Below are 24,503 nucleotides of genomic sequence, written 5' to 3'. Positions count from 1 at the left end.
TATTCTTGTTTTGTTTTCTCTTAAGAGAAGTCAATGTATGGAGAAAGCTAAATAATAATTTGTCAAAAAAAAGGCCCAAAGGGCCTGTATTGCTCACCTGGTTTGTAATGTTCGAAACGGTGTCTGAAAATTATACAAACTCTGTCCCCCTACCCAAGGATATATTTTTTTAAATTCCATGCTGAACTCGGACTATTAATTTAGCAATTTAAAGGATTTGCCTGCAATTTCCCTATCAGGCTCCAACCATCCTGCTCCCTAGAGTCACAGCCAGAATTCATAGTCTTGATCCCCTTCCCACAAGGATGTTTCTGGCCAAAATTGGTTACAATACCAGCAGAACTCTCTGACTAGTAGCGATTTAAAGGATTTTTCTCCAATTTCCTTAGGCCAAAAACAAATGTCTGTTTAGAGTACATTGGCAAAACAAGAGATCCCAGAGAAATCTTGGCGCCCACCAAAGAATGATCTATGTCTGACAATGGAAAGAGGGATCTTTTCTCTGCTTTTCAAACTTTCAAACATACTACCGCGATCAAAATCAAAGATGGCCGCTGGTCGGCCATTTTATTTACTGATCGGTCCCAAAATGCAATATGCACAACCAGGGTCCTAGGGGAACCTATTTACAGATAAACAGACATTTTTGTTTGCCTTATTGGGCACCGCCCCTCCTGCCCAGGGGGTTCAGAGCCAAGATTTTAGTCCATTATCGTCAAATAGCTTTTTGTCAATAGTGTTGTACATCATCAATAATTTTTTTTTCAAGTAAATAATTCTTGTTATCACTATTTCTCAAAAGTCCAGGAGCCAGAAGGGACATTTCATTGGTCCATAAATGTGCCTAATGCAGTTTTGGACTGATATGCAGTAACAAGATGGCCAATACGCAGCCATCTTGGATTTTGTCATCATTTTTTTTTATCAGAAGTTCTAAAGGGATCTTTATAAAATATTTTCCCATGGTCCCTACTTGTGCTTTTGCAATATCCAACATAGTCACTCAGATTGAGTTTTGCGCGAGGCCGTCCTTACATGACCATAGCTGTTAATGAATCAAACAAAAAAAACAAACCAATGAATCCCAAGCTTATTTTCTCGTGTGTTTCCATTGTGTGAAGTTTTATCAAAATCCACTGATTTGTTATAAAGTTATGTAAAATATCTGGAAACCGAGTCCTGACAAGACGGGGAACATTGAACACACTCCAGCAGGGGATAAATAATTAGGAATATAGTTCTTGGTTTTGAAAGTTTTCGATCACTCTTACCGACAATCATTGTAAATCACTTCCGTTGGAGCTAAAATGAACAGCACATATATTACTTAGATTTATAAACAACTTTATAAGAATACAAAATCAGTTGGTAAGAAATAGTTATTTGAGTGTTCAGAAATGGAAACACATTGGATGCTGTTTAAAAAGTATGCTCTCATTACTCATGCATACACCTATTTGAATAGTGATTTTTTATCTAATTTTGAAGCTCTCTGAAGTAAATCATGAGATTTCTTAACACACTTTATACTGATCATAGTGAAAAGCTGATGTCACGAGACTATTCCATTTCATTTATCGATGTAGCCCAAGGACTCGTAAAAAATATTTCATTTCAAGGTCCTTCATCTTGGATTGTTTTGGATGATACTAATATTACTTCTTACGTCAGTCCTTGAGTGGGATAGATATTTAACCAGAATATACCAGACAAACTTTCCCGATTATAACTAGAGCTGAAACGAATAGTATTCAAACCCTAATGTCAAAGATCTTTTTAACTCTCTAACTCTCCGTACTCATTCAAATTTCCCGCTCATTACTGCACCGAAATATGGGCTTTGTCCTTTACTTTTGGCAGTTGAAGTTTGTTATCGATATTTCTTGAGAACTACTGAAGGGATTTTGTTCAAACTTCACATGGAGGTTACCCTTGGTCCCTAGTTGTGCCATACAGATTTTGAGGCTGATCGGAAAAACAAGATGGCCGCCAGCTTTGATTTTGGCAGTTGAAGTTTTTTATCGATATTTCTTGAGAACTACTGAAGGGATTTTGTTCAAACTTCACATGGAGGATACCCTTGGTCCCTAGGTGTGCCATACAGACTTTGAGGCTGATAGTAAAAACAAGATGGCCGCCATCTTGGATTTTGATAGTTAAGGTTTGATATCCCCATTTCTCAAAGTGCTGAAGGGATCTTTCTCAAATTTAATATGTAGGTTCCTCTAGGGCCCTTGTTGTGCATATTGCATTTTTGGACCAATCGGTGAACAAGATAGCCGCCATCATTGATTTCGATAGTTAAAGTTTGTTATGGCTATTTCTCAGATAGTACTGAAGGGATCTGTCTCAAATTTCATATGTAGGTTCCCCTAGGGACCTAGTTGTGCATATTGCATTTTGGGACCGATCGGTTAACAAAATGGTCGTCAGGCAGCCATCTTGGATTTTGTTATCGCTATTTCTCAGAAAGTACTTAAGGGATCCGTCTCAAAATTCATATGTAGTTTCCCCTAGGGCCCTAGTTGTGCATAGTGCGATTTGGGACCGATCGGTCAACAAAATTGCTACCAGGCAGCCATCTTGGATTTTTATATTCGAAGTTTGTTATCGCTATTTCTCAGATAGTATTGAATGGATCTTTCTCAAATTTCACATGTAGGTTCCCCTAGGGCCCTAGTTGTGCATATTGTGATTTGGGACCGATTGATCAACAAAATGGCCGCCAAGGAGTCATCTTGGATTTTGATAGTTTGTTACCGCTATTTCTCAAAAGGTACTGAAGCGATCCGTCTCAAATTTTATATGTAGTATGTTTGAAAAAGTTTGAAAAGTAGAGAAAAGATCTTTCCTTTGTCAGATATAGATCATTCTTTGGTGGGCGCTAAGATCCCTCTGGGATCTCTTGTTACACTTAATGACCATTTTTTGCACATGAATAATATTTAAATATATTTTAACCTTTTGATATTTTATTTTTGACAATTTTACTTATATTTTCTCGATAACCGGCCAGCAGAAAATTGTAGCAAAAATGAGTCAACCATTGTGTTGCGATTGTAAACAACCATGCTTCAGTCGCCCGATTTTCCATGAATTAAATCATTTTATGATTGAACATGCATCTGGTACCTAATTATTTCCATCTTTATCATATTTCCAATATACGTTATTTCTTTTAAACGCTTTTACTGATATTTATCCGATATATTACTTTTGCTAAATTGATGAGTAAAAAGATAGTAAAATGATTTTCACATGTGAATAACAACGTAATAATGCGCGACAAGGGATATCGCAAGGGTAGTAGATAATCAAATATTCGATTACTATCTTACTATTTGAATATTTGTTAGTAAGTATTCATTAGCAAATATTCGTTTCTGCTCTTATGACAGAATCTCTCGAACCAAATATGCCATCACAGAATGAACTTTATTAGGACAACAATCTTAGTAAATTCTCTGGGCAGGCGTCATGGATCCCTTGATGTAGAGAGCACGGACATTCTGCCAGTTTTTCTTCAGCAAAGACACTAAGAAGTTGATTGAGAGAGAGATGTTGGAATATAGTTCATCAGCACCCATCTCCACATGTCCAATGCAAACAGCCAGACACAACACCTACAAGTAGATACAAATTTTTGTTTCACTCACTGGTAACATTTTAAAAATATTTCGAAGTTTGTGAATGACATGTAAGAAAATTAACTAATTAAGTTGTGGATCTATGCCATCTGATCAATTTTGACAAATTTTGAATAACTACTAAGGTACTACCAACCTTTTTCAACTGAAACTTGATGGTTGCTTTGGTTTCTTCAATCTTGGACACCAGAGACTCGTTGTGGGTGACCTGTGATGGGAACTTTCCTGCTCTGTTCAATCCTGGCCCAAGGATCCTAGGGATAGTCTTGATCAGCGAGTCAGAAGCAAGGAAGGCATCATACTTCTTTGCTGTAAAAAGAGCAGTTTTCATTCAACAAGAGCTGTGTAGAAGCTCAAAAGCTTTATGGATACAACTTACAAGATATATTCCTGCCTCAGTGACAGTTTTATTCTCGTCATGGTTAGAATCAGACAATACATGCAAAATTTTTATCATCATCATTGGCAGGAACAATGTCTTTTATGTTGGTGTATTTCTGTACCAACAACTTTGAAGAAGCAAGTGTTGTATTTAATTCCATATCTGCAAACTACAACTCTGCAAAAGTTTAATATATCTTTTTATTATTTAGTATTAATTACACCACCAGGCATCCTCCAACACCTTGCGCTACATTATTTCTCCACCCTCTTAAATCATTTCATTCTAAATCTTACCCAGTTTCTTCACCAATTTCTTGTCCTTGTTCAATTTCTTCAAGGAGTCGGCATCCATGCATGGAATCTTGTTGGCGTTTGCCTGGTCACAGTGTACCTGATCTCCAAGAACACATACTCTCATCTTGGGACGTGGAATATGCCTCAGTCTAAAAAATGAACGAGTTAATGTAATTCTAGATGTAATTAAGATATTTTTTTGACACAAAAATGAACCCATAAGCAACTTTAACTCCAAAAAAAATTCACATAATAATTATATCACCAAAAACATAGAAATGTAAAACTACATGTCAATGCATCTACGAGGCCTAATATCCAGAATCAGGAATGTGTTTGGGTAATAGGTATGGCAACACTTAGGATTACATACCAAAGCCTTGTCCAGCCTGTGTCCGAAGTCACAGAGACGGAATTTCTCAGGAGTAATATGAATAGTACATCAATAGTCGACCTTGAACTTACAAAGGTCTCCCCAGTTCTTTAATGACCCTGGGTGGGGGTCAGTTAAAATACAATAGGGGCATCATTTGTCGGCATCATAAAGGATACCTTCCCAGTTATTTTACGACCCAGGGTGGTGGTCCTGATCTTTTTCTTTAGCACTGTAGTCAGGAAAATAGTGATGCATACTTGACGGTTCCAGAGAAACGCTTGTCCTTTTGGGGATCATAGTTCTTCAGAACAATCTGAAGTTCAACAGACTGAGTGAACTTCCTCTTCTTCTCCTGTGAGGCGGTGAGGACCGCGTTAATGGCCTCGTAAAGGTTGTCCCTTGAAATTTTGCTGGAAATAAAGAAAGTGTTTAAATAGATCTATAAGTGTTATGTGCCAACATGAATCAGTCATTAACAGATTGCACTACAGTACAGTACTAGTAGAAAATGAACAGGGCAACTTTTATTTAAATATGGGGAGGTAAAAGAAAAAAAAAGAAATGCTTGACAAATTTTGATATTTTTTTTTATTACATCCAACAAATAATTCAGTGGTAGGTCAGAAAGGTCTAAATTAACAAATTTTTAATCTAATTACATGACAAATTTTCAACTTTCAACTTTTAGTTTTAACACGCCATATAGCCTGTCCATTCCACATTAAAATTGGCAATTTAGACACAAATTGAATGTGCCAGTTTATGTTCCAAAAACGTGCATTTTTAATTACAATATATTTTCTTCGACATATTAAACGGTTGTTGTTACCCTCGAGATTCACTTTAGATATTAATCATTTCCATTTTCGTTACACTACTTTAATGGACAACTTCCACGTCGTTGTGAAATGTAGGTGGATGTTAGGCCTTAGTGTTTTGAAAAATATCCGAAATTACGAGGTTTAATGGACGTTTTATCCAAAATATGAAGGAATGCAATTCAAAGACAAAAGTTTGTATACAGATAGACAGTTTTCCATGCGTTAGATCGAAGATTAATACGGATTGTTCAGCAGAGTAAATTTTCACCTCATGTTCGTTCTGGAGCACAACCGGAAAGGAAGTTTGAAGTCACGTTTGTGTTCACGTAGTGTGCGATATCGCGAGATTTCCTCTATTCGGCAGCCATACTTCCATTAATCAGTTGCTGTAGATATTCACAAGCGAAGGAAAAGGAGATGATAAAATAAATACGGCATAAATACCATTCAAGATGGTAACTGGCGAAAACACTCAAGTCGTGCCAATAGAGGTAAGAATAAAAATTGGTTTAAAGAAGCAAAAACTGGGACAGCTTTGCTGAAAAATGACTGCTGCTTACTGCAACTCAACATTGATAATCATTGCACCATGTCATTGTTATTATTGTGAAATCACTGACATATTGTTGCTAGATAATAACAATTTTTAATAATGATTAATAATTTAAAAATAAACATTTGAATCTAAATCGATCAAATAAAGAAAGCTTCACATTCCGTTTAGACTTCATCATCCATACAAATTTTAGTTTCAGTTTGTTTGAGTGATCTAGTGATATCATACATTATTATCACACTACTTATTTTGGACACAAGTCCAGGCTTTCCTTTATGTCAACAGCATTGACAGGCAATATAAGTAAAACAAATAGCTATGTTCTTTAATATATAGTGATCTTTTACTTTATGCCTTGTGAACACTGATAATGAAACTTTTTATCTCTAATCAATGTCACTAAATCCATACAAAAGTTTTTGAATGGTTTAATAACATTTATGAATGGGTATCTACAACAGTGAGTTAAAGTTGTTTTTGACAGTATCATATATAGAACATCCATATACCATGTTTTCCGGAGTGTAAGCCGCGACTTTTTTCCCTGAAAATCTGGAGTGCGGCTTATACACCATGCAGTGCTGCTAATCTGTGGACGAAAACCAAAATCTGACGATGTTTTTGAATTATTACATCGTGATTCACATGTGAACATTGTAAGATTTACTCGCCAGTTTTGTAAAGTTATACATCGAAAAAATCACTGTAAAGGTGTTTAAAAGATAAAATATGCAATGAAAATATATTAAAGATGAAAATAATTACGTATCAGATGCATGTTAATTCGTAAAATTGTTTTATCACACCACGAGGTCATATCCAGAAGTTTACAAAAATAAGGCTTCATTGAATTGCATCATGGGATGGCAAGTTGATAGAGAACTATCTAAACGAAGTAAATTTTAGGTAAATGATGCAAGCCTTATAATACAGAAATCATTTATACATCAATATAATTAATATGCAAAATATATCAAAATAGAGATAAAATAAAATGGTATGCATACTGAAGAAAGTATTTTAACCAGCATGCTGAAATATGACAGAGAGTAAGCGTGAATTTGTACAGCCGCCGTGTTTGTTTAACAACTTTGTTTACACACAAGTAGGCTTAGGTAATGGCAGAGTAACAACGAACAGAAACATGACCAAATCCATTTTGATATTTGCATCATTGTGAGTTTTTTTTATTAAATATTTGAAGTACAAGTTTACAGACAGTTTTCATGATTCTTATCAATCGATAAGCATTGTCGTACTTCATAAGAGATCGATCATATTCACAGATGATTACGTGGGTGCATGGGCCTAATTTTTGGGTGTAGCTTATATAACGGTGCGTCTTATACATGTACTAAACCTTAAAAAATCGTAAAAAAAGACCTCTTCTGCTTATACACAGGTGCGGCATATTGTCCGGAAAATACGGTATATATATCTGTCTTATTTTTTTCATGATTTAGAAGAATTTTGAAAAAAAAATCCTGTTGTAAATCATGCAGAGACAGGACTAAATCAAAGACAAGGTGAGCGATAATGATAGGGAAACTTTTGATAAAAAAAAATCAAATAATATTGAACATTGCTAGGTGGGTCTCGTTTAGTCAAACAAACCAAAGTTAGATGACACCGTATCTATGCAATGTCCGTCCAAACTCTTCCGAGAACAGGTGACATGAACTTTGCGGCTTCTGTTTGGCAATAAACGTAACCTCTATGGCGACCAGTTAAAAATGAAGCCATGTTTACAAGTATCGACTTTCATCAACTGCTGTACCAAAGTTATTAATAAATCATTGATTCATTATAAATATTCATTGATATAAATTAATTTCAACGACATCTACAAATACTAACAATATCAGGGTCAAATCTAACTTGACTTTTTGTTGATAGTTAAGTATTATGACCCTTAACATCTCCTAGAAAGCAAAGTTACCATTTACAAGTTGTGTGTACAGGGGTTTCAATATCAGGTGATGGTATAAATAGTACTTGTTGCTGGTTATACCTGGCTGTGGTAGCGCCTGATTTGGGCTAAATTGTATTAGTTAGCATACATATATTACAGAACCCCCCCCTTTGAAATTGCAATGGTACCACACAGCTCGATCTCCTGAAAGATAATGAAACCCTTAAGCTTGTGTCTAAATTCTGATTAGCTGAAACATGAAATTATTGGGTTACAAGTTTATTGCTAAGGGGAAGTAATTCTTACACCTGAGTGTAATCTGATCATTTTATCATTATGAAATTTTAGGTGTTTTTTTTTTTCCAAAAAATCTTGAAGGCACTTTTCTTAAGATTTTATTAATACATACAATGTATATTTGTCAATGGTACATTTAGTACAAGAGCTTAGCCTTGATTAATGTTTTTAGTGCAAGTGTACTCATACTATTATTTTCCTTGTCGGATGTAGAGTCTGTGTATATCCACTATGCACAGATTCCAACTGCGCATGCGTTACCGGAAGTCAGTGTCTTATAGCGTTCATTTGATTTCACCATGATTTATTGACACCAAACTTTCAAAAACATATATTAAGATATACTTGTCAGCGATAATCTACTATAAATTAACAACAGTGACATTTCACAGTGCTAAACGCATTTGTTTTGTGTAAACTTCAAGCGCGTATCATACAAACTCTTGCATGGGTCACAATATTCTAAGCATTTGATACACATTGGATACTTCCGAAACAACAAAATGCAATTCAGGTTTATACAGTCAATAAAAGAAAATAATGAAACAGATAGTTTTTAGTACCGGCCACATATTTAACTTATTTCACATCGTCCTAAGTGTACATTGTACTATATAGCTATCGCTTACTAAACCCTGTGACCATAGACCGCATTTGCTGCAGTTCTAATTAATAATTATAAAATTACACAGCTTTGCATGAGAGAAACAGAATAAAAAAAAACACACATTATAAAATATCAATCTAAGTGTCTGAGCTCTAGATCTAATATACCCCAGAAATGCGTTCAAGCAGGGCACAGGTAAGTCACCACGTGCACAGAGACTGGGCGATGTTCTAGTGGACGACTATTTTGAACAACAAAACAAGTTTATTGTATCAATATCAATATGATTAATAAACACACTTTTATATAACAAAGAACCTCAAAGTAATTTCACATTAAGGTAGACCGTCCCTTCTAGTTTCCTCTCATGGATTTCGTTCATTTTTTGATATTTTGATTTTAGGTATACTCTGATCACAAAAACCGCATAAAAATCATATGTCACCGGGTTAATTTTTCTTCCAGGGTAGCTTAAAGATATGTACAAATGACTTAATAATCCGGATTTTAAGGATTTTTAAATAAATGATATTTCCTCCCTGTAGCATCCCTTAACATATAAATAATATACCTGTAACATGTTCATACCTTCAGTAGGTGATATAGAATTCATTACTATATCCAATAAGCTGGGTTTTCCACAATAAAACGAAATATCGTTATTTTAAAATTAAGTCCGGACCCAATTTTAGTGAAAAATTGCATAAAAATAGTAATGTTTTCTTTTTTTCTGAAAAAATGATCTCAAGAAAAATCGATTTTTTAGAATTTCCATGAAGACTGGCTTATTTGCAATACGATAAGCCAATAAAAAGTATACCTCACCGCATTATTTTTCAAATTATGACCGATTTGCTTCCTACAGCCCCTTAAATTTTGGTCTGAAAATGTTAAAAAATAGGCGAATCTGTAGCACTTTTCAACGTTTTATGTTATTCATCTACCCTTGTTAGTTTTTACCGATTGGCACACCTTTATATTGATACACTTCAAGTAAACACTCGAAAAGGTTCTAGACGAAATACTTGCTCGAATGCCGATTTCAGAAGCGAGTTGTAATAGATGGGTACGGAGAAATAAAATACGTTTGCCGGGATTCGGATAGCGACGTAACAAACGTATGACGTCACAGAAGGGACGGTCTACGTTAAAGTTCTGATGAAGTAAAGGAAGATATTTATTACAATGCACCAAGGGCGTAAACCATCTCCTTGCAATAGTCCCAAGGATAATGAGCGAAACTGCTAGGTACACCTGTTGCAGAGGATGATATATAGCGGAAATTAAAGATGCTCCGCCGCTGACAAATGGTATTTTTTCACTATTAAAAACAGAAGCAGATGATTTAGTATTTTTCTTCAGTTACAAAAGTTACTCACTTTACACCATTACCACCATTTAAAAGTTTGAGCTTCTAATTTTACTTCAAGTTAAAAATATGAAAAATAATTAATTGCATCCCGAAAAAATTGAGTGTCACTATATATCCTATATGGAATGAAGTACTGATTGCGCATGTACCAAAGGCAAAATAAATTATTTTATATTATTTTTTGTTTTAATTAGACTATCATATACATGATTAAACACCAATTATTGTTCAAATGACGAATATCATTTATCCTCTGTCGGCGGTGGAGCATCTTTAAGGTTAGGAAGTACTTAGCGAGCACTTAATGTCTAACAGACATATTTCTAGTTTAAATCTTTGATAACAGTTCAATCAAATCCTTATATTTATGGCTTATATTTTTCATTAAGTTCCATACCATTTTCATCAGATGATTTATCTTGAAAATATTCATTGACATTTGTGTTTGATGTTTGACCAGAATGTTTGCGTGGCAGACGAGCAAAAGATCCTTTGTGTTGTCCGAGACATGGTCGATGTGAACTGTGCAGGTATCAAGCACACACTCAACCTGCCAGCTTCAACCTCTGTAGCAAGACTCATTTCAGATCTAGCAGAAAAATTCTCCTATTTATCAGAGACAATCTCGGTTCACTATGAAAAACAAGTTGGATCAGAAATAGAGGAGGTGGGTATTGATTTATCATTGTAATGGTTCAAATGGATATATTTTATACCGTAATCATAACTTAAGTCTACAATTATATCCGGTAGAAATAAAAGTCAAGCACAAAAGAATACCCTAGTGCCTTTGTTTGATGTTGACTTTGTGTTGTAGATACCACTGGAGCAGTACCTGAACAGATCTGTGGCTGATGTGTGTGTGGCAGGAGTTAAACGCCATGACTTCACCATCAATGAGAGAGAAGGATGTACTGCACAAAAAATGGAAACTGCGCCTCCGGTAGGTGTTGTTATTGTCATCATTTTATAACTCTCAAATCGTTAAATTCCTATAACTTGATAATTTAGTGTAATAGCATTTTTTAGCATAACATATATACATTTTGCAGACTAGTGCTACTGCTTTTGTTTATTTGAGAAAATAACAATGTACATCATTTTCTGAAGTTGAAATGGCACAAAGTTTGAAAAAAAACAATTGCATAATTCTGCATTACGAAAGGTTTGAACAGTGATAACAAGAGTTAATAAATTAATGTCCTCTGTCTAACAGCAACAGTGTGTTGCCACATGTGCCACAGAGACCGAGTCGGAGATGGCAGCAGGTTCCTCGGATGTGGTTGCCTCCTCCTCTGGCTACTATAGTGGCGGAGCCAGTGGAACCAGTTCCGGTGATGTCTATACATTTTCTACCTATTCAGATAACTCCTACAGCTACTCTGCTGCACTCATGAAGTCTGACACAGGTAATATCACAAACCAATATCATTTTGTAGCTCTGTTATATTTTTCTCAAATATTTTATCAAAAAATGTGTAGGATATTTTCTTTCAGATATTTGCTAGTATTTACAGAAGTAGGAAATCTACAGAAAAATGAAAAAAGTGAAATATTTCTAAGTATAAGCTCTTTGTTATGAATGTTATGAATAGAATTTGCATAATGCATCATCTTTGTTTTTGTGCTCTTAACCTTTGTAGCTAAAAACTAAGAGAAGCTCACGTATTAGCTTGCCATTGTCTTACATGATGGAGCATTAGTAATTAGCACAAAGACAATCTAATGATTTCACATGATTATCCTCCATAATCTGTCATTGAATGTGATTATTATTACAGGCTATGTGGGACTTGTAAACCAAGCAATGACCTGCTACCTCAACAGTCTCTTACAGACACTGTACATGACTCCAGAATTCAGGAATGCATTATACAGGTATCATATCATTATCATATTTGATTCATTCGTGATTGTAACAATCTTTTTACAATTCTATGTATCTCGGCTCTCTCAGATTCTGCAATAACATCCCATAATCAAACCAAATGTGTACGGTATGGTAAAATTGATTAATTTTGTAAAATGTGGTATTCATTTTGACAAAAGTATTCTGGTATGTTTAGGTGGGAATTCGACGGAGCTCATGAAGAATCAGAAAAGAATATTCCATACCAGCTTCAAAGATTATTTCTTCAATTACAAGTAAGTGTTATATTTCATATAATCAATACAGCTACTCGTTTTTAATATGACGCATACTGCCTGTTAATAATTAGTAAATGTTATATATATATTCTTTACTTTTTTAAACAAATTACAATAAGAAAAATTGGCGGTGCATATGTTTATTTCATTGTGTCTCTCGTTTGAATGGAGGAGACATAGATTATTGGACCAAATATGCACTATGGTGCATAATAAATTCAGAAATTTCGGGGGTCGCTTTAATACTGATAATAAGACGAAATTAAAACATTTCACAAAATTATTGCACAAGGTCAACCATAAATCAATTTGGAAAAAGGAACAAGACATTAATACTGTATTAATATATTCAGTCAGCATTTAAGAAATATTCAAATTACAGGGAAGAGAACTAGAAGCCTTGAAAAGTGGGTAGGGGTGCTTTTAGTACTAGCCACTAGCTTTAAATTCCTAATTAATGGAACTTCAATCGAGCTAGAATGTGTATATTGAAGTCAGGTATTGAAATATTGACAGTATGTTGTTGTCTTTGCAGACTAGTCAGAAGAGAGCTGCTGAAACAACAGATTTAACCAAAAGTTTTGGTTGGGATAGCAGTGAAGGTAAGCATTTTTTGTGTGTTTTTTTTGAGGAGGGTAATATCGAAATGATGTATAAAAGTAACCCAGCTAAAACAATAGCTTTATGGGATAACTTGCAGCGGAAGATAAACTTAAGTTATTTTTTCAATAACTTAAAAAAGTTTTGTTTTTTTCACCAACTTAAAAGTGAATTTTGATAAGAGGACTAGCTTGCCTTTTACACTAGGTCTTCATTTCAAATAGTTAATTTGATGCGAAAACAAGTTTGTATGTATATCTTGTTCATATTGTTTAATTGGGAAATTTGCTTCTAAAGATTCCGAACTGTACATTTGTCTATTAAAGTGAGGAAATGTTTTTTCACAGTTTGGCAACAACATGACGTGCAGGAACTCTGCAGGGTGATGTTTGACGCTTTAGAACTCAAGTGGAGGAACACAAAGCAAGCTAACCTTATCAACCAGCTTTATCAGGGAAAGATGAAGGATTACGTCAAGTGCTTAGAGGTATTAAATTTATTGCTTATTTTCAATTCACAGAGAGATATAATGATGTTCTGATAGGAAGGCAATACTGTCCTCCTGTTAAATGTCTGACTCATCTTGAATAAATTTAGCAAATCTACAATGTCACATGTCTCATCAACACTTTGTATTCAGACTCATGCTATATAACCATACAGTGCCATTGCATTTCAAATACATGTGTCTAACATTTATCTAACTGGAGAAATAAATAGTAAATATTTAAAATTCTAACCTTCTAGCTGACTAATTTATGAATGTAAGTTACTACAAAGGTGTAGAAGAACATGGAAAATACACATTGATGTTGAGAGCTTCAGCAAAGAATTATTTTGTGGTTTCTGATGTGATAAAACTAAGTTTTACTAAATGAGCAAAAAAAAAACCTACTCCACCAGCTGAGTGACAGAGACTGAAATTAACAGCAGATATCTTATCAACCTGCTTTACACTACTCGTAGTTTTATTCTCTTTAATCTCAACCCAGGATTCTCAAACCACATTTTGACAGTTATTGAGTCTGGTGCCAATATAAAAAAGGGAATATTACGATTGAGTGCCCCAACCATAAAATCATAACGTAGAGTGTGCAAAGGATAAAAGTACATAGTATTTCTGTGATGATAAATGATTGGATTTTATTGTGTTCATTTCATTGACTTTCACAAAGTCATAAAACCGTAATATAACATGAGGGATATCCTACCAAATGAAACTGAATTTTCACACATGTTAATTTGGCTGTTGATTGTGATGTGAATCTGCCTTTGGTTTCAGTGTAGTAACGAGAGTGCCAGAGTGGATTCCTATCTGGACATTCCTCTTGTCATAAGGCCATTCGGTGCTACTACTGCCTACAGTAGTGTGGTGAGTATGTCAGCAGTGTTATAGGGACATAGGTGCTTATTGTGTCAAATACGGTATAGGGACAGTAAAAACAAATTGCATCTAAAGTTAACATGCTTTCTAACTCCAGTATGAAGGTAGAATCTATTCTTGAACATAAAGTAGCATCAAAATGGAGAATTTACCTTGCTGTTTGCTAATTTACCTTCAGGACTGGATATGCTTTTTTCAAAAAGGAAAATAATTTTCATTTGCAGGAAGAAGCATTAAATGCGTTTGTCCAGCCAGAAACCTTAGATGGAAGTAACCAGTACTTTTGTGAAAAGTGTAACAAGAAATGTAATGCTCATAAGGTGAGCTCTCTTAATCATCGTTTCAACATTGAAAGAAAATGCTTTCATATTACACAAGAATTGCAGAATAGATATATCATATACATATTATATTTATGAATATCACTAATTTTATATGAATTATGAAAAATAATAAGAAATACACAAAAAAAAAAAAAAAATCAAAAAATGTATTTGAAAAAATAAATAGAGAAATGTATGCATTTTTGGTGTGATGGTTGTTTGAAATGTTAAGTTTCATGGGGTTATTTCTTTCCACAGGGTCTCAAGTTCATATCCTTTCCATACCTCCTTACACTGCAGTTGAAGCGTTTCGACTTTGACTACACAACAATGCATAGGATAAAACTCAATGACAGGTATTAACTACGCAATGTCATTCATGCATAAAAATTCTGAAAAGCTAATGAATGAGCCAGATAGCTTCAATCAGAAGTGGAAAAAACCAAATGATATTATAGGGATTGGTCAAATTAAAGTATTTCTCAAAACATCAGTTGGCGATACATTTAAATATATATCATAGAGCATGAAATATAAGGAAGTAGAGGATTTTGTTGTCAAACATTGATCTTATAACATCAAGCCTCAGTGATTCCATTAGCATACAATCTCTGTAGCATCAAGCCTTTAAAGAGAAAAGCTTCATATTTAACAAGTGTTTGGTATTGTGTAAGTTGATTTCTTCTGGTTGTAGAATGACGTTCCAGGAGGTGTTGAATTTAAACCACATGGTAGATGACGGAGATACGGGTGACGAGGACATACTGCCGACAGCGGCTGGAGGGAAGGTTTCCGAGGGCCCACTGGAGGACAGCAGTGATGAAGGTTGGTGTTTTACACATTATTGATAACTTATTTCTGTACGGTACTAAATTTCATCACTTTTACAAATGACGAAAACTTGCAAAAATGGTCAATATAATGAAATTGTCAATATGAAGAAAGTTATCTGTGTCCATGTGTTACCACAAAGCTGTTACTGCTCTGCAACTCTGCATGTGAGTGTATGAAATATTTGATGGTAAAGTCAGTATGAGGAAAACATCAGAGTTTATGGCAGATGCAGTAGATATGGAAAGCCATGTTACTATGTACCAAACATATTTGAAGTAAAAGGGATGATGAAATAACAGATTGATTCTTTCTGCCCATTGTTATGGATAGAAATGGTTATACAATTCAGCCAGCACTTGCGGCGTGTTCACAGGAATTGATGTCGGAGCTGAGGGTGAGGTAGGAGCGGTTCCTTTACCTTCTGAAGAACAGCAGGGTCTGTCAAGTGAAGCTGCAGCCAACACTAAAAACGCCAAGGAGTCAGAGTGCACGGTATGACAGAATGAGTGATTAGTTCAACAAATACGTACATCACAACCTGTAACATTATTTCAAATTCAAAATGATTTAAGTAAGAGCCACTGAATATAAAATACAGATTTGTACATGCACACCTGGAAAGTAAAAGCAAAATTGACTCCCGATGTTACGAAGGAGTAAGAGTGCCCTGTTTCTAGATGATTATCATTTGAATGGAAACAAAATATTTCTTTTTGAGATCATTGTTATATTCCTGTTTTCAATGAACAATGTAGTTTCTGGAATTTTTTTTAAAAAACAATTGTAGAAGGTTGTTAGTTGAAAATTAACTTACATGTAGCTGTAGATTCTAAATGCTTAGTGCATGTCTGTTTATGTCTGAAGGGTCCGTATTTGTACGAGCTGTTCTCCATTATGATCCACTCGGGCAGTGCCGCAGGTGGACACTACTACGCCTACATTAAGTCGTTTGTAGATGGACAGTGGTACAGCTTTAATGATCAACATGTATCAAAGGTTAGTATAGTCTTAACTGTAATATAACATTCTATTTAAAGTGATGAAATTTTGATATACAGAAAGTTTACTGTATACAGATACAGTAGCTTGATGAGGTAATTAGAGCTATCTGGCTGAGGTTTTGGCATACAGATACAGTAGCTTGATGAGGTAATTAGAGCTATCTGGCTGAGGTTTTGGCATACAGATACAGTAGCTTGATGAGGTAATTAGAGCTATCTGGCTGAGGCTTTGGCATACAGATACAGTAGCTTGATGAGGTAATTAGAGCTATCTGGCTGAGGCTTTGGCATACAGATACAGTAGCTTGATGAGGTAATTAGAGCTATCTGACTGAGGTTTTGGCATACAGATACAGTAGCTTGATGAGGTAATTAGAGCTATCTGGCTGAGGCTTTGGCATACAGATACAGTAGCTTGATGAGGTAATTAGAGCTATCTGGCTGAGGTTTGGCATACAGATACAGTAGCTTGATGAGGTAATTAGAGCATCTGGCTAGGTTTTGGCATACAGATACAGTAGCTTGATGAGGTAATTAGAGCTATCTGGCTGAGGCTTTGGCATACAGATACAGTAGCTTGATGAGGTAATTAGAGCTATCTGGCTGAGGCTTTGGCATACAGATACAGTAGCTTGATGAGGTAATTAGAGCTATCTGGCTGAGGCTTTGGCATACAGATACAGTAGCTTGATGAGGTAATTAGAGCATCTGGCTGAGGTTTGGCATACAGATACAGTAGCTTGATGAGGTAATTAGAGCTATCTGGCTGAGGTTTTGGCATACAGATACAGTAGCTTGATGAGGTAATTAGAGCTATCTGGCTGAGGTTTTGGCATACAGATACAGTAGCTTGATGAGGTAATTAGGCTATCTGGCTGAGGTTTTGGCATACAGATACAGTAGCTTGATGAGGTAATTAGAGCTATCTGGCTGAGGTTTTGGCATACAGATACAGTAGCTTGATGAGGTAATTAGAGCTATCTGGCTGAGGTTTGGCATACAGATACAGTAGCTTGATGAGGTATAGAGCTATCTGCTGAGGTTTTGGCATACAGATACAGTAGCTTGATGAGGTAATTAGAGCTATCTGGCTAAGGTTTTGGCATACAGATACAGTAGCTTGATGAGGTAATTAGAGCTATCTGGCTAAGGCTTTGGCATACAGATACAATGGCTTGATGAGGTAATTAGAGCTATCTGGCTGAGGCTTTGGCATACAGATACAGTAGCTTGATGAGGTAATTAGAGCTATCTGGCTGAGGCTTTGGCATACAGATACAGTAGCTTGATGAGGTAATTAGAGCTATCTGGCTGAGGCTTTGGCATACAGATACAGTAGCTTGATGAGGTAATTAGAGCTATCTGGCTGAGGCTTTGGCATACAGATACAGTAGCTTGATGAGGTAATTAGAGCTATCTGGCTGAGGCTTTGGCATCAGATACAGATACAGTATCTTGATGAGGTAATTAGAGCTATCTGGCTGAGGTTTTGGCATACAGATACAGTAGCTTGATGAGGTAATTAGAGCTATCTGGCTGAGGCTTTGGCATACAGATACAGTAGCTTGATGAGGTAATTAGAGCTATCTGGCTGAGGCTTTGGCATACAGATACAGTAGCTTGATGAGGTAATTAGAGCTATCTGGCTGAGGCTTTGGCATACAGATACAGTAGCTTGATGAGGTAATTAGAGCTATCTGGCTGAGGCTTTGGCATACAGATACAGTAGCTTGATGAGGTAATTAGAGCTATCTGGCTGAGGCTTTGGCATACAGATACAGTAGCTTGATGAGGTAATTAGAGCTATCTGGCTGAGGTTTTGGCATACAGATACAGTAGCTTGATGAGGTAATTAGAGCTATCTGGCTGAGGCTTTGAGATATGAGTAGACATCTTTACTGATGATATTATCACTTTCTTCAACTTTTGTTCACAAATTTCTTACTTAGATAGAGGAAACAATATTGAGACAAATGAATGATAAGATTGTGATGTATGTTCTGAACTGCTTTCAGATTGGATACGATGAAATCACAAAGATATACGGAGGTGCTTCTGTGTCACGAGGCTATTACTCGGCAACATACAGCAGGTAATACTACAGTAAAACCCCGTTATATCGCCACCTTCTGTTTTCCTAGATTTTGGTGATATATCAAGTTTGACGGTATATCGGATTTGTCGTTGAAATCTTACTTCCTCCGGTGCCCTTTCTAGTCAGTCTGCACTGAACGGCCACTTCATACTATTATGTACTGTAATACGAATAGTTACAAAATTAAAGTAAATTTCGATAGTAGTCTTTCAATAAATATGTCAGCTTTTTGTGTGTAAAATACGAAAACCGAACTCGTTTGTGTTACCAAGTATCGTGCCGTAATTGCCTGCTAGCTGGGATTTTCTCGGTTACATGATATTTTTATCCCGGGAAATCCCGCCTGAAAACAAAGAATAGAAGTTCTGAACAAGCGCAGTGCCGTTGAGACCTCACTTCCGTGCACATGTCTGCAAATATCAAAACAGGCACTCTGGTAATAAACGGCACTTAGACGATTTGATCTTACTAGTAAACGGCAGATTCTTCTGTACGTACGTTATATTCATACAATGTATTGCTCTTGAAATTACTAGTTGCATTTTATGGTCCAATATAAACGAATGGCGATATTGAGAAACAGACTTGTGGGTTCCTTTTAAACAACTACAAAAAACAACTAACGTTAATATTACGTAAAACACATGTACAGAAGTGAGTTTTATTCACCATAACTTGTGACACCTACCTGTAAAACAATAACAAAGGTGTACCTATATTGTTAATTGATTTCACTGTATACACACGGTCGTACATGCAGCCATAGTGTGTGTAGCTGATCACCAGTTTGTAAACAGTCGAGCACCTTACGAAAACATGTGTCCCTATTAACACAATTTGGCGATATTAATGAGGTCATTATAGTGTTATTTTAATCATTTGTTCCACGAATGTGATGGCGGATGGCGGTAGGCGGGTTTGGCGGTATAACGGGTGTATTTGTATGGAGGGAAATCCGTTCTGAATAAATTCATGGCGATAAGCGGGTTTGGCGATTTAACGGGTGGCAATATAACAGGGTTTTACTGTATATATCATAATGTAATTCAAACATGTCTTGAGCTTTTCTTTAATATTTTTCTTGGATAATCTGACATATGTTAACTTTTAAGTATTGGAAGTATTAAATGTTTTGTTAAGGTTGCGGTAAAATTGTACTTTTCTATAATATTGGGTGCTGCACACGCTTGTTTACTTGATATTATGACGTAGTGAAAAAGGATGACCAGAGAAAAAAGGAACTGCCAAACAAAATGTATTATGTGTATTTAAGTACTAAATAGCTATTTTCCTGTTTCAGTTCTACAAATGCTTATATGCTGATGTATCGCCAAGTGGATAAACAGAGAAATGCTGGTAAGGACGTAATGGTCTTTTTGAAATACAAAATTTTTTCAGATGATGATTTCATAGTTTCCATAAATATTGATTTATATCGCCTTTAATTCACACATCATTTCTATCTGTTCATAGAATTTTGAATATTTTGTTTTTCAGATTTTGTACAACCTGATAATTTCCCAGATCATATAAGACAACAACTTCAGAGATTGAAAGATAAAGATGAGGCAGAACAACGCCAAAAAGAACTGGATAAATCTACCTGCAAAGTACTTACTGCTGTCACAGCATATTTCACTGTAGTTTTGTAATTAATGTCAACATTTTGCTTACTGCTGTCACAGCATATTTCATAGAAAACTGTAGTTTTTTAACTAATGTCAACATTTGGCTTACTGCTGTCACAGCATATTTCATAGAAAACTGTAGTTTTGTAATTAATGTCAACATTTGGCTTACTACTGTCACAGCATATTTCATAGAAAACTGTAGTTTTGTAATTAATGTCAACATTTGGCTTATTTTTTACTGATATTTTTAGCATGTTATGGAATAACATGAATGAGTCAGCCAAGTATATTTTGAAGATTAAAAGTTCAGCTTTTTCATTTGATAGTTAAGAGGAAAGAGAAATTTTCTTGTCATGTTTCTTGAATATTGACTGGGTTTTTTTTCTCTAGATAAAAACGTTCTGCTATCATCCAATATTGAGGAAGAAACAAGAACAGAGACTTGAAGTTCACAAAGACAAGACATTAGCAGAAGCTACAGAGATGGTGTACAATGTAAGTTTATTTCATGTGTACAAAAATATTTAAAAAAAAAAAGCTGGAAATATTGTCCTAAAACAGATTTCTTGTAGATTTGCTCAACATTTTCTCTTAGACTTGTGAAATTCAAACAAAATTTAGGTGGACCATCAACTTAATCATGTGATTTGAAAATAGAATCTGCATACAGGTAAAATGTTTTAGTAAGTGTTCATTTGTAATTATTACTTAAATATTGTGTGAAGAAGTTTTGCAATGATCAGCTTTTTTCCTTTTTGAGAATTAAAAAAACCAACACCTAGTGACAGAGTCGTTTAAATAAAAAATTCAACTGTTTCTTTTAGTTATTTGAGTTACGGAGCACTTTGCCCTTGGACTGTTGCCGACTTGTGAAGTATGATGAGTACCAGGACACATTAGAACGATCATTTGAAGGCGAAGAGGATGTTCCGATAGGCCAACTCCTGGGGGGCGTTAAACAGACCTATAACTTTGATCTCCTTCTGGAGACCAAGAGACCTGATCAACAGTTCCATGAATACAAACCTGGTGGTAAGCCAGATTAATGCTGATAGGTTCAAATTTCTACATTTCAATGTTATGATTAATTATGGTAATGGTAAAAAACCATAGAAAATAAAGTATTGGTATAAATGTAAAAGTAGTATAGAACATTTCCTGCACCTAACTGATTTACCCTCATTTAACTTAAAGAATAGCCATTAATCAGTTTGTAGTTCTTCTGCTTCTAGAAGCTCTTCCATCTCTAAGATCTGAGGAGAATTCTACTAAAAGTGCACAAATCATGTTGATTTCAGGATGCTCTTTTTTACTGTCTGACAATTTACCTTATTATAATCCTAACAGGCGTAACTGTGAAGGTGTTTGTAGTGGATATGGATTTGGAAATCATCCATGAACCAATCAATGTCCGAGCCTACAGTCCACAAACTGTGGCTGAATTTAAAGAAATTGTGTCCGAGGTATGTTAATGATCTAGATGTTTTATGATCAGTGCACTTTTATTCACAATATAGTACAGACATTTACACTCTATGAATTTATGAATTAATCTGGATTTTAAAGTTGTTAATATAAAGTTGGAACCATGATAGCAATTTTGGTTAAAATAGTATTTTACCATGTTTTTTTTTATTTAATACCCTTAGTGATTAATTTGGCCTTGAATTAAACAGGGTTTTCAAGTTGTACAATCTCAAGTTAATAGGATTTAACTGACTTAAATAAATTATCATTTTTATCACACTGAAGATCAGGCCTTCATAATTTTTTTAAATCGTACTATGAGAGAAAAATTAAGTATTATCCTCTTGAAAAAAGGAAGATACTTCACACAATAGCCCTTTCCTTGAAAACAATACTTTTTTGTAACTGTTCAGGTGCTAGATGTACCGGTCACAAACATGAGATGTGTTTTGGAGCGGTTCCACAACGATCTCCGATATCTGTGGATGCCACACAAGACTCTGAAGTCAGAAGGATTCTTCAAAAGTAACAAGGTCAGTCAAACAATTGTTTCCATAAATGTGGAGAGCCTTCAATAAATGTTTGCAGTTTTTGCTTTGTTAGTAACTGAAGTTAAAATTTCTGTAGTTTATGCGTAAAAATTTATGCCGAAAAAAGAAAATCATGAGAAAATTGCTGATCTTTCACTTTTCTTTGTATCTTTGTATTGTTGCCTACCAGGTCTACCTTGAGTACTCTGGATTAGAAGATCCCAGCACAGAACACTTTGTCAACAGTCGTTTCTACAACCTGTTGGATCGTCACCAAAATACCATCCGGATCCATGTCAGCTTGCCCTCTCTTGGTAGGTATCCTAACATTCTTACACAGACTAATATAATAATATATGAATATAATCATATGAATACTTTGCTTTTCATGGACCTAATTACCTCTGCTTTGATGTTTTGTAAAATTAAAAAAAAAAATTGCCATCAGTCTACAAACAGTTGTTATCAGTCTACATAAAGCTATTATTATTAAGTTAGTCTACATGAAGTTCAATATAGTTGCCATGACCTTGTTTGGGTCAACAAGAGTTTACATAACCTCTGTCCTGCTTGATTTGAAGGCTGGTAAGGTTTATGAATTTTATAGGTGTTAATCTGTCTGTAGTAATTATAAATTTTACAAAAATGTTACATCTTTCATTTGTAGCTGATGTGGAGGAATTCATAAAGATCAGCCGGAGACACTCTCATCTTATGGAGAGAGCCATAAACTGTGGAAACACTACCAAAAGTCTAGAGAACTTAGCAGGAGATGGGTTAACGCCCAAATACACGGGAGGCCATGATCCGTTAGAAATTGATGAAGGCATCAGTGACCGTGGCAGTGACAGTGAAGTAGACTTCAGGGTGAAATCCCTCTCCTTAAAACAGTCAAAAAGTGATCCCTCCATATACCACAACTGTTGTCAAATAGACCAGCAGTTTGAACGACCAGTACGTGGTCACATCCCCGGTCAGGTACGGACATTGAGTCTAACAGAACCAGGCTCCGAAGCCCGAGCGTGTAGTCCTATTATGGGACAGGGTATAGAAAGCGGACCAAGTACAAGGCTTAGCCCGACTGTGTCTGAGGGTCGGACTAGTAGTCCGGTAAACGGGCAGAGCAATAGTAGTCAGGACACCAATACTAGTGCGGAATTCAGTCTCAACACAAACTTTAGTTCCGTTGCAGAGTTTGACTGTGCGCGAGAAGCTGTAGAGCATAGTAACAGTGACTCGGAGCAGGTGGAACCTCCGTCTCCAGGGGAGCGCACCATCAGTGATTTAGACTTTAAAAAGGAGGCTGGAGAGGATGTGTGCGAGGCCACAGAAAACTGGGATGGGGACACTCTGGATGTTACTCCGTCAGAGGAAACACCAGACGTAATGGTTGTCAACGAGGAAAATATCCGGCGATACTTCTGTGTGGTTAGTCAGGAGGATGACGTTCTGTCAAGACAGAGGAGTAAGTTGTCATATATATAAGTTTACATCTGGATATATCTGTCTATATTATAGACATTAACTATCGGTAATAATCTTTTTGGTGTTTTATGTTATGGGAGGTGTGAAAGGATGACTTATGGTAAGATACTGTGTGAATAATATGAAGTGATACAGGATTAAAATAACACCCGTTCTTTGATAGAGCATAAAATATAAGTACATAATGATTGAAGAAAACATGTGTTTGATTAAGATTTACTCATCCCTAAAGACTCATTTAGACTCTCCTAAATTAAGGACTAGAACAGTTCATTAAGGAGTTTTAGGGGTCATAGAGTTAACTAAGAACAAAAATGTGATGTCTGATGTTGATATAGCTTTTACAGCGCCGTTACAACAAGCGTACGTGTGACGGCCAGTCTAGTAGGTGGTTCCGTTGATTGGTAGCTAGTCAGGTTGGATGGTATCTAGTCAGTTTGCCAACGACATTCAATAAGCTGTGTAAGCACGGCTCTCATTGGCTGTCGTTTCAATGTAGGGGCGGAGCTAAACAGTCCGAAATATCTGTCATCGATTACTAAGATCAGAAACGTGCACTGTACCATATACATAAAATGATCGGCATCGTAAGCTTGATAATGTAAAAAGATTACACAAATACATTTTAATTACCTCATGTATAGACTCTGAATCAGCGCTAATCAGTGATGTATGTATGGAAAGAGCTACTGTTGTAGCGGAAAAGTCAGTCGAAAAAGAAATCACCTGCTTCTGACAA

General features: G+C 35.7%; 2 protein-coding genes and 1 non-coding gene across 3 annotated transcripts in view; 1 reads left to right on the top strand and 2 right to left on the bottom strand.

Annotated features, from left to right (window-relative positions):
• Positions 1 to 3,416: 3,416 nt before the first annotated feature.
• Positions 3,417 to 5,923, bottom strand: LOC138324006 (large ribosomal subunit protein uL1-like). The gene is made up of 5 exons (XM_069268984.1): positions 5,791 to 5,923; positions 4,959 to 5,111; positions 4,326 to 4,474; positions 3,784 to 3,956; positions 3,417 to 3,623 (listed from the first exon to the last, which is right to left on the bottom strand). Exons 1-5 carry the CDS (start codon positions 5,793 to 5,795, stop codon positions 3,453 to 3,455), a joined length of 651 nt encoding a protein of 216 aa, XP_069125085.1. The 5' UTR covers positions 5,796 to 5,923; the 3' UTR covers positions 3,417 to 3,452.
• On the bottom strand, positions 4,039 to 4,115 carry LOC138311182 (small nucleolar RNA snoR122). Its single transcript, XR_011206544.1, has one exon. It is a non-coding gene; the product is annotated as a small nucleolar RNA snoR122 (small nucleolar RNA).
• The window catches only part of LOC138323997 (ubiquitin carboxyl-terminal hydrolase 47-like), a 36,243-nt gene continuing 17,613 nt past the window's right edge, over positions 5,874 to 24,503 (top strand). The window contains exons 1-23 of the mRNA XM_069268973.1: positions 5,874 to 6,013; positions 10,727 to 10,933; positions 11,084 to 11,209; positions 11,483 to 11,675; positions 12,048 to 12,144; positions 12,333 to 12,411; positions 12,950 to 13,016; positions 13,362 to 13,501; positions 14,297 to 14,386; positions 14,623 to 14,718; positions 14,980 to 15,077; positions 15,416 to 15,546; positions 15,905 to 16,047; positions 16,420 to 16,551; positions 18,572 to 18,648; positions 19,952 to 20,007; positions 20,149 to 20,261; positions 20,673 to 20,777; positions 21,107 to 21,314; positions 21,630 to 21,745; positions 22,163 to 22,282; positions 22,470 to 22,593; positions 22,947 to 23,744. Of these exons, the coding sequence (XP_069125074.1) occupies positions 5,975 to 6,013; positions 10,727 to 10,933; positions 11,084 to 11,209; positions 11,483 to 11,675; positions 12,048 to 12,144; positions 12,333 to 12,411; positions 12,950 to 13,016; positions 13,362 to 13,501; positions 14,297 to 14,386; positions 14,623 to 14,718; positions 14,980 to 15,077; positions 15,416 to 15,546; positions 15,905 to 16,047; positions 16,420 to 16,551; positions 18,572 to 18,648; positions 19,952 to 20,007; positions 20,149 to 20,261; positions 20,673 to 20,777; positions 21,107 to 21,314; positions 21,630 to 21,745; positions 22,163 to 22,282; positions 22,470 to 22,593; positions 22,947 to 23,744 (3,355 nt within the window). The 5' untranslated portion in view covers positions 5,874 to 5,974. The remainder of the gene's footprint in view (positions 6,014 to 10,726; positions 10,934 to 11,083; positions 11,210 to 11,482; positions 11,676 to 12,047; positions 12,145 to 12,332; positions 12,412 to 12,949; positions 13,017 to 13,361; positions 13,502 to 14,296; positions 14,387 to 14,622; positions 14,719 to 14,979; positions 15,078 to 15,415; positions 15,547 to 15,904; positions 16,048 to 16,419; positions 16,552 to 18,571; positions 18,649 to 19,951; positions 20,008 to 20,148; positions 20,262 to 20,672; positions 20,778 to 21,106; positions 21,315 to 21,629; positions 21,746 to 22,162; positions 22,283 to 22,469; positions 22,594 to 22,946; positions 23,745 to 24,503) is intronic.

The sequence above is a fragment of the Argopecten irradians genome, chromosome 1, assembly GCF_041381155.1.
Source record: "Argopecten irradians isolate NY chromosome 1, Ai_NY, whole genome shotgun sequence".
Taxonomy (NCBI): Eukaryota; Metazoa; Mollusca; class Bivalvia; order Pectinida; family Pectinidae; genus Argopecten; species Argopecten irradians.
The sequence above is the reverse complement of the archived record's forward strand: the minus strand, read 5'-3'. Positions and strand labels throughout refer to the sequence as shown.